We start from the raw sequence: 10,524 nt of genomic DNA, 5'->3' as shown, positions 1-10,524 counted from the left end.
ATTATTTTTCGTAATTGAAATGTTTTTTTTTAATATTCAGGTAAGAGTTTGATTTATATTGATGCCCAAGTAGGTAGTACGGAGGCTGCAATGAAAAAATAACGCCTTTCTTCATAGTTGTAAGTGATATTTAAATAGGTATAGAAAATAGTATTATAATAATGTATGTGGCCTTACCACGAAACTAGGGCCGTACCACGTAACCGTTTTGAGACTCAATCCTACGAAAATGCCGCGTCCTACTCTAACAAACGTGAAATGACGTTGTTAGAGCAGGACGCGGCATTCTCGTCCGATTGTTTGAGTCTCAAAATTGTTTCGTAGTAGGCCTACAGTATCGTAGCACTGCTATGAAAGAGCTACGAGTCTACGAGCACGATTCGGCTGTTTTACTAACCGAGATTAAGAGGAGTCCACATCGCCCTTTTTTCCATACAAACGTTGTCCCCTGTTTCCTCCCTGGGTAATCCTAGTAGAGTTATAATTTTTTTCCTGAATATCTACGGCCACTAATACAATGTCCCTATGTTTTCTTTTTTTTTTCATAATTTAATTATTAAATAAGATATGAACGTTCAAAAACCCAAAAAAATGGCCAGATTTTCCGCTGTGTTCAAACATCCAGAAAACAGATTTGGCTGGATTATAAAAAAAAAATAAAACATAGGAACACGGCTCAAGCCTTTCTTTAATCTTTAATGAAAAAATGAGTACTTAAATCGGTTAAGTTTTGGAGAAGGAATCAGGGGACAACGAATCGTTGATTTTTTGCAGTTGTCTTTATCGCATTCTGCGGTACCTATAGGCTTGAGGTAAGGGCTTGCTATAGATATTTACACGTACTTTTTTTCATTTCTCTAGCCCCTGGTGTATCCTCTTAAAAATTGTGTCTTGGAAGATCCATTATTATTATTATAACCAAAAATATTTTACTCTATATTATGGTTATCAAAGCGGGCATTCAATTATTATAATTATATACATATTATACTATATTTATTATTTACCATAGTTGTCAAAAGAATATCCGCAGCCGAACATATTACCTCCGCCTTTTTGGAAGTCGGTTAAAAGGTCCATTACCTTATAAATCTTTTAAATAGCAAATCACGCTCATGCTGAAAACTTTACCTCACCAATGGTAACGGCAATCAAAGCGTAGTTTAAGCACTTTTGCCCTTTTTTATAATACAAAACACACAATTAACTGCTAGAGTGTTAAGTAGATATGTAATATTATACGTAAACACATTTTCACATCTACAGGTACTTTACTTATTAAATAGATCAGTGACTCTATGTGAAAAGTGATAGTGTAAAAACAGTGCAATATGGCGTATTGGTGGTTGTTCTGGCTGGCTATCTACAGCCTTCTGATGAATATCGAAGGCTCTATATACGACGACGAATACGACACATACACTAAAGCAACGGACTACGCAAGTTCGGGTAAGTTCTAGAATATAATCTATTCATCATCATCATCAATCATTTTTAGAAAATGTCATTTTATTCGTGTTTTATCGAATACCGAGCAAAGCTCGGTCAAATAGCTAGTAATTATTATGTGTGTAAGTAATATATAAGCCTTAATATTATTAAGCCGGAATGTTAATCATTTTTCGGGAAACATATCGACAGTAAGAACTAAAATACACCAAAATCTGTAAGAATAATTCTGAGGTTTTTGCTATTTACAAAATTGTATATATTTTTTGGAACATAAAAGTTATTTTTGTTTGCGTGGGAAAGAAAGAGGACAAAATGCTACTAGAGACAAGTAAATGTTGACAATTCAATAAGATTATTGTGATGTGAAGAAGTCAGAAGCCTTATGATCCGTGGAAATAATAAAAGAAGGAAATTAAATAGAAATGAATTAAATACGGTTTCAGCTCGAGGAAAGAAATAAAAGGACACGAATCACGATTGGCTTTGAAATAATAATGAGAGGAAAAGCAGTAACTGCATCGAATTATAAGCACTTTACGGATTAACTTTCCGAACAATAAGTTTGTATACGGTTGCCAAAAAAGTTACCAATGATTTTCTTCGCAGTAACCGGACATGTCACTGCGGTGTTTTTGATTCTTTCCAAAGAAGTCCTTGATAATAATAATAATATCTCGTCAGTCTGGCCCGGTGCAAAGTACCTGAACCCTGACTTGTGTTACGGGTAGGTACCAGAGTACCAGACAACGGAAATATAAGATTTTTATTAAGTATATGCTATGTACTTACATATAATTATGTAAAACACATCCATGACCCAGGAACTTTTTTTTTACTTTTTGTTCCGTCGGCGGGATTCGAACCCGCGACCCCTGGCTTGAGCTACCAACAGCCCACCAACTGAACCACAGATGTCACCACCCTTGATAAAGCTTTTTCGTTTCTGTAGCCGAGATGGGATTGTATTAAAAATAACACAAGTATGGCTTGTCTAACTTAAAATAACGCGCCTCTCCCTCGTATTCAAAGTACATTTTTTTTTCATTTATATCAACTAGTTAAGTGTAGGGCGCGTTATTTCAAATTAGACAAGCTCTAACATTTTGTTCATAGAAATTTAGAATATTTATACCACTGTGATGAAGACAATTCTTTACATAAAATAGGTCTAAACTCCTAGAATAAACTGGCAATAGACTCGTTAATATTACTTTTGCATCTCGAGTACCTAATTAAATTTATCTTAAAGTTGTTATGACCTTAAAAGCACTCCACCACCACCAATCAAATCAACAATTCAATCCAAGCGGTATTCGGTAAATAAAACTATTAATAGTTTTAGTTCATCATGTAACCTGTTGTTTGGTACCGTGTAACCAATTCAGCCCAAATAGCCCTTGTGTAACTATTGAAATACAAACTACTGGAATACAATAGCATGGAGCTACATTGTGAGGCAAATTTAACCTAAATTGAACTCTAAACGCTCGCAATAGCGTTTATTTTCATAAAAATACTGAAAATGTTCTTCATCCCTTTTTCCATACGCGACAGCGTAAACAAATGCGCATGGTACGCGAAATAATGGCCATACATTCGAATCTTATAATTTTTGAATTAAGAGAAAAGTGTTTTGAGCGACTCCTGAGTCCTGAGACTAATCTAAATAATATTATTGGCAATAAAAAAATCAAAATTTATCATTAGCGCATCAAAATAAGGGCAAAGGCTGAGGACTTCTACTCAAGTAGTTGAGTCTTTCGTCCCACAAATGTTCGTCCCAGTATATATATAGGTATATGAAAATCTATAAATATGTAACCTACTCTTAATACAATCCCTTTGAAGTAAATAAAGGTTTCTCGTCAATATTATGAGATGCTGTGATGTGTGATTGTGATGATGTGTTTTTTTCACATAAGTTTATCTTTTGCCTAGCGTTGTCAATTGTTAACTAAAAGTAGCTAGTAAATACATAAACTCCTCCCTCTCCAAAACCTTAGAACTTCGCCTTAAAAACTAGATTTTGTTTTTTCCGGGACTCAAAATATCAATGACACTAAAATCAGCTTAACGGTAATCGTAAATTGATACAATTTCACATGGCCAATATTAGTTTAGACTTATGCATTATTGATTAATAATATACATTATTGTATAACCCGTTATATGGAAATATGTATTAAATATGAATGTACTCAAGTATTCCAATTAATGTTTTACAGCCTAACATTTCATTCAAATTACCCAACTCGAAATATGTTTTCAGTCCATCGAAACACGACCTAGTTCCGTATGGAGCTAACTTACACTTAAACCAGTTTAATTTCAACTAATTCGCTAAGTAAATAAGAAAACTCAATTAACTACTAATGCACTTACGTTATAACTCAGCTGCATTTCTGTATTGGTTTCGTTGAACGCAATATAATATGTTGCATTGCGCAATAATGTTAAAACGAAAACATATTTTTTACATCTATACTAATGTGTCTGTCTGTGTGTCTGTTACACTTTCACGCTCAAACCACTGAAACAATTTTGCTGAAATTAGATTTGGAGATGCTTTGAGACCCAGGAAAGGACATATGATACTTTTATCCCAGAAAAATATACGGTTCTCGCGCGATAACCGAGTTTTGGCTCACCAGATTTGCGAGCGTCTTCTATAGCATATTTTGAATTGTCTTTCTGTGGCTCCTTAAATTTTATTGTAGCTCCTTAAATCTAAGTGGATGAATCGATTATTTTTAATTCTTTCCTTTGCTTTCGTTACCCAGTGGGTCAGATGGCTGACACGATATGGTCAGAAGGTCTGTCCTGACACGAGTAGTCAGGACAGTAAACTGGGTTTTCTTAAATGTCAGAAAATCAAATCGGCCTGCGTTATCATAATAAAGCTTGTTTTGTTCTAACGCGGGAATCAAACCCACAACTTCTCAACTTTTCAACTATCGAGCCGCGGAGGCGTTTTCAAAAGAAATAAGAATCTAATACAGTACACTACAAGATAATATAAAGTTTACACTCTTTCGCTCTCGCTGTTATGACGTCACATTCCATTTGATCTTCAAAGAGTCCATTATAGGATAAACCCGATATGCAAAACATGAGTGAGCAAATGGTTTTATTCGATTATATCCATTAACAGAACCGAATTAAATAAAGCCATCTCATTAGCAGTGATTGTAATGAAAAATAAATTGTTTGCGTTAGCTTCGACGCTGTGATTTTGTAATTAAACAATAATATTTAATTGCTGCCGCTTTCATTATTTTAATGTTACTGATTTGGTTTGTGTACATGAAAAAACTTTTGGCGACCCGTTAGCCAAAAGTGTCAACAGAATGAAAACAGGCATAATATTACTTGGTCGCGCGGTAAATTTCCTATATCTTACGATACGACGGCAGTACTCTCCTCCGTTTTACGAATTTTCGATCGGGTCACGTGTCGTGACAAGTTTTACATTTTTTAGGTTTTACCCATCCAAAATAATTGAATAAAATATGCTAAAGAAGTTCGACGTCGTGTTATTACTGTAAGCTATTACTTCTTGTTACATAGTAAAATGACGCCGGCAACTCCGTTGTGCCAAAATTAGCTTATCGCGCGGGAACCTTACTTTTTTCCGGGATAAAAACTATCCTATGTCCTTTCCTGGGACTCGAAGTATCTCTATACCTAATTTCAGCAAAATCTGTGCAGTGGTTCGCATTTATAATTTAAGTATGGATATAGTTCTGTTTCAAATTAAAAATGCATAGTATTACAATATCCTCGCGTCGTAATATGAACCAACCTTAATATGGGACATGCAAAGAAACAACGAAGATGTGGTGTTAGACGAAATTGTTCCCAAGATGGTGCTGGGTTCGCGGAAATTCTATTACCCAGTTGTCCCTGAGTACGTTACAGTGTAAATGTTACGAGCACACTTTACTACGTACATAACTCCGATTCAAGGCCGTGTGTATGAAAAAAGTCGCCGCGACATTTTCTCTGACGTATCTTTTGATTAATGCACCCAAAAGAAATTAAGTGGCAATAAACTATTTATTATATTTAAACTACTACTTTACATAAACTATTCGCAAATATTAGCCTATTTATACACTTTTCCGTGACATATAAAACTGCTAGATGACGTCCATAACTCCGTTGCGCCAAAATTCGTCCATCGCGCGGCAACGTTACATTTTTCCAGGATAAAAAGTATACTATGTACTTTCTTATTGTCCTTTACCCAGCAAAATCGGTTCAGCAATTTGGCCGTGAAGAGGTATCAAACAGACACACTTTCGCATTTATAATATTTATCTGCGTATCACACAAACAAAATAAAATGTTCTCTCTATAAAGCTGGGATATAAAAAGAGTGAAATGAATGTGGAAAAACATGGCGGCGTCACAATAGGGTAGCTTTTGTATGCCATGTTCATAAATACATAGTTCATGTACATTGGATGTTAATTAAAACTGTGACAATACACATCGGTGTCAGTGATTTTTTATTGCGTTTTTTCTATACACTATCCGGTATCCCGTATCCCCCTTAACAATAAAATAACTATACGCACAAGTAGGCTAAACTCTTTTTCCCCAGACCAAATGATTAGGCTATGACTGGTTGAGGGAATGTTGGAATGTTCTGCGACTACGACTACGACACTACTTCAATGTTTTTTGTCAGAAAACAATGAAATATAAAAGTGGGACAAATCGCCGTGTGAGAAAAAATTGCTTTTAGCCATTCGTCCCACTGGAACTAACATTTATGGGACGAAAGAGTCAACTATTCTCATTTACAACATCAATAACAAATAATCTAGTTCACTCTCGGTTTTTTTCAAAAAGAAATTCTTTTCTATTTTGGTAGACATAACCGATTAAACGTTTTCCGGACGTGTCTGTTCCACCATTCCATTTGACGACATTAAGACATACGTCTACCCATATCCATCAACGATGTCACAAAAAATTCCACCATTGCCGAATTACGGAAGACATTGTCCCCTGAAATATTCACGATATTTCCATATTTTCCAGAATAAAGTGAATTGGCGCTTTATTGACAGCCCTAACCTTTGGAATGTGAACTAATAATGTAAGCAGTCTCTATATTATAAGAGTCGTAAAATAAGATATTGCGTTAGAGCTAAAATGGTAACATAACTAAAGTGGTTTCTCTATAAACTACAGTGTGCAACCGAAGGTCAAGTTTTTTCCACCAACTTATAAATTTCAATCCCATCAAAAACATACCTGCTAAAAAGGTGGCCTAGTTCCTATCGCCTAATTGTTCGCCTAGAAAAGGAGTTGAAATTCAACGCCAATAAGTTTAGACGCACTTCAAAATCGATCGTAATGGGGATTGTCCATTTTTTTTTAATTTTGCTCATTACAAAATCATTTCGAGGAATAAGGTCAGTGATCGTTTTTCTGTATATAAAAGAAAAAAATACCCATTAGTTACTTATATTTTTGAACAAATACGTTTAACCTTTGTTTGACCTTCAATGGCGTTAAATTAGCAATAAATTCGACCAACATTACGTTTCGAACTTTTTTTAAGATTCTCGTATCAGCTTTCACATAATGAGAACTTGCATTTGACGAAACAGCCATTATAAATAAGATTGAAAGGAAATTTAAAACATATGCAGAGGTCAATTGGCGGCCGATGATGACGTCAGAGCGAAACTTTAAAAATTTATTGAGAAAAAACTAGCCAATGATTTTCAAAATTATTTAATTTATATTCTTAAAATACCCTATTTTAACGAAAAAAAATATAAAAAGTACATGTGATTTTTTTTGGACAATGCCCATTACACAAATATTTAGGCTAACAACAGTTCGAGTATAAGACTAGAATTTCAACGTTTATCCACCTTCCTTTTACCTTCGGCAGTTTCGGCCATGGTGTCGGACTAACGCCCGTAGGTTTTTCTAAACTCTCTTTTAACAAAATGTGTCTAAAACTGAACCTAGAGCCGAATTGACACACGAAACGAAAGCGGATTTTACGTCACACCTAAATCCCCTGAGAGATGTTTCATGAAATAACCATAACCGGTGCGCGGAGAATTATGACTTTTTTATGTGAGCTTCATACCTGCTAAGGGCAAGAAGGGCACGACCTGACCTCACAAGTTTTCTTTTACGATCTACATTTGAATATTTTGATTCCGTTTGGCATAAAATGTTCGCTCCCGAAAACATTAATATATATTATATATGACTTTGTGATAAATAAAGAAGTAAATAGAGACCTTTCTCTATTTTTTACTGAAACTTCATACTATTATCATAATATCTTATCTTCATACTAAAACTAAGTATTCCTTTTTAGGGTACCGTACCCAAAGGGTGAAAACGGAACCCTATTCATGAGACTTCGATGTCCGTCTGTCCGTCTGTCTGTCTCCAGGATGTATCTAAAGAACCGCTACAGCTAGAGTTCTGAAATTTTCACAGATTGTGTATATCGGTTGCCGCTATAACAACAAATACTAAAAACAAAATAAAATTAATATTTAAAGGGGGCTCCGATACAAAAAACGTGATTTTTTTGGCCTTTTTTGCTCGATATCAATAATGGCAACAGGTAGGCACTTGATATTTTCACAAACACCTTAATTATATGTCTACTTCAATATTTTAGAATAATATTAAAATAAAATAAAAAATTAAGGGGGGCTCCCATACAAAAATACAATTTTTCGCCTATTTTTCCACTATAATGGTAGGTACGGAACCCTTCGTGCGCGAGTCCGACTCGCACTTGGCCGATTATTTTTAATGAGGTCTCAAGCTGAATACTCACCTCAGTTTAAGTAACCCCTAAGTCAAATAGACTAATCCGTGAAGAATACTGTTGAGTTTTCTCAGTGCATCGACCTGTCTGGCTGGAATGTAAATTGAGATTATAAAAATATTCACCTTACATTTTTTAAGGTTTTTTTCCACTTTTTTGGTCTAACGATATACAAAATTTAACGAGTTTTGTACGAGCTAAATATTACATTAAAAGGAAAGTTCTGATTTATTTGAATTTATTTTTTACTTTTATCATTTATTCTGTAACGTTGCATCAGAGTAAATATATTTTGTATTAAGTATAGCTTTATATTTCTTATAAGTACAGTAATTAGAAATTGATATCTACTAGCTACCTAATACCTACCAGTTACCACCTAAAAAAAACTACTATTATCATTAGATATTTACTCTATTATTACTTATCATTATTTACTCTATTAGTATCTACCCACATTTTTTCATTTCGTCAGCGATATTTCCGGCAAAGACACGTCGCAAAAATTTCACGTCAACTTATCAGCGTTTTGTACACAAATCTTTGGTGGCAAAGCTGAATTTATTACGTCGGTGTTACGTTCCAAGTTATTTTACCCCTAACAAGACCTTTACGACGATGACATAAGGTTCATTTTCCTAAAAGCTCCGAGGTAAAGGGTCCTATTTCCCAATATTAGAAGCCACGTTCCTTGTAAATAGGGCGCGTGAAACGCCAAGATAAACGAAATTGTTACAATTACAGCGGTTTTACGGTTATTTTTATACAACAATATATTTAAATAGTCATAAAAGTTTTAAAGTTAAAATATTGTTCATAAAAAGAACAAGCTGACGCATATTTTTTTTAATTTAGTTTTTAAAATTTAAGTTGTTCGTAATTACTAATTAGTAATTAATTAGAATAGAATGCCAGAAGATAATAGTATTTAAAATTGATATTAAATACAATATGATTAATTAATTATTATAGAGATTGTACAGAACAGTAACAAATTTTAATAGGCACTTAAAAATCTTCTAATAAAAAATAAACTCTTGAGTATTTAAAAGAACTACGAAGTTTTAAGACTTAAAAAGAAAAGAAATTATTAAAGGCTACTAAGCGAGAGATAATGATTCTAATTTCTAAGAATGGTCGTCTAAAGAAGCAATTGTCTTATAATTAAATAAATAAGTTTTAATTAATAGGACTAAATTCCAAAATATGTCAGAGCGATTAAAGTACAATGGTTTATTAATGGTTAATTATTATGGCACTCTACCAGAGTTACGGGCATTGTCCAAAAAAAATCACATGCACTTTTTATATTTTTTTTCGTTAAAATAGGGTATTTTAAGAATATAAATTAAATAATTTTCAAATTCATTGGCTAGTTTTTTTTCAATAAATTTTTAAAGTTTCGCTCTGACGTCATTATCGGCGGTCAATAATTGACCTCTGCAGTATGTTTTTTTCCTTTCAATCTTATTTATAATGACTGTTTCGTCAAATGCAAGTTCTCATTATGTTAAAGCTGATACGAGAAGGTTACCAAAAGTTCGAAACGTAGTGTTGGTCGAATTTATTGCTAATTTAACGCCATTGAAGGTCAAACAAAGGTTAAACATATTTGTTCAAAAATATAAGTAACTAATGGGTATTTTTTTCGTTTATATACAGAAAAACGATCACTGACCTTATTCCTCGAAATGTTTTTGTAATAAGCAAAATTAAAAAAAAAATGGACAATCCCCATAATGTAGGTACGAATATTTTATTAAAAAAATAATTACTTAATTCTATTTAAGAATTGATATTTTGAAAGTAAAGATTTAAAAAAATGCCCAAACTTCGAAGACACTGCCGAGTCTCTAACAGCTAACTTCGGTTATCATCTAGTATTGTGTAATATCTGTAGGTTTCGAATTAATATGCATGAGAACAATTATATAACGTAAAGTTTACGGGCAACACTCGTGAAAATCTAAGTAGGTACGTTTCAAGTTCTGGGAATGGCCGACCAACACGTAGCGGTTTATTACATGCTAGGGTTGCTACTATAGCTTATTGTGTAACTGGGAATAATGTTATAAAGTTAGGAAAAGAAACGACGAACTCCTTTACTAATAAACATAATATTTAATATTATGTTTATTAGTACCTAATAAATTTTATTATAGGTCTGCTGGTCGTTGCCTGACATATTGGAAACGTCTTTAAATAGTTACACTCTGCGCAAAAATATTTTTTACTAGATGATCCGGTGAACT

The 10,524-nt window shown here is 33.6% G+C and overlaps 1 protein-coding gene across 12 annotated transcripts in view; it reads left to right on the top strand.

Moving 5' to 3' along the window:
* LOC121730503 (very low-density lipoprotein receptor) overlaps positions 1-10,524 on the top strand; it is a 326,868-nt gene that overhangs the window by 276,385 nt on the left and 39,959 nt on the right. For 2 of the 12 annotated variants that reach the window (XM_042119569.1, XM_042119570.1), the window contains exon 2: positions 1,267-1,449. The exons of the other annotated variants lie outside the window; for them this stretch is intronic. In XM_042119569.1, the coding sequence (XP_041975503.1) occupies positions 1,332-1,449 (118 nt within the window). In that variant the 5' untranslated portion in view covers positions 1,267-1,331. The remainder of the gene's footprint in view (positions 1-1,266; positions 1,450-10,524) is intronic. 12 annotated transcript variants of the gene reach the window in all.

Source organism: Aricia agestis, chromosome 9, assembly GCF_905147365.1.
Source record: "Aricia agestis chromosome 9, ilAriAges1.1, whole genome shotgun sequence".
Classification (NCBI taxonomy): domain Eukaryota; kingdom Metazoa; phylum Arthropoda; class Insecta; order Lepidoptera; family Lycaenidae; genus Aricia; species Aricia agestis.
The sequence above is the reverse complement of the archived record's forward strand: the minus strand, read 5'-3'. Positions and strand labels throughout refer to the sequence as shown.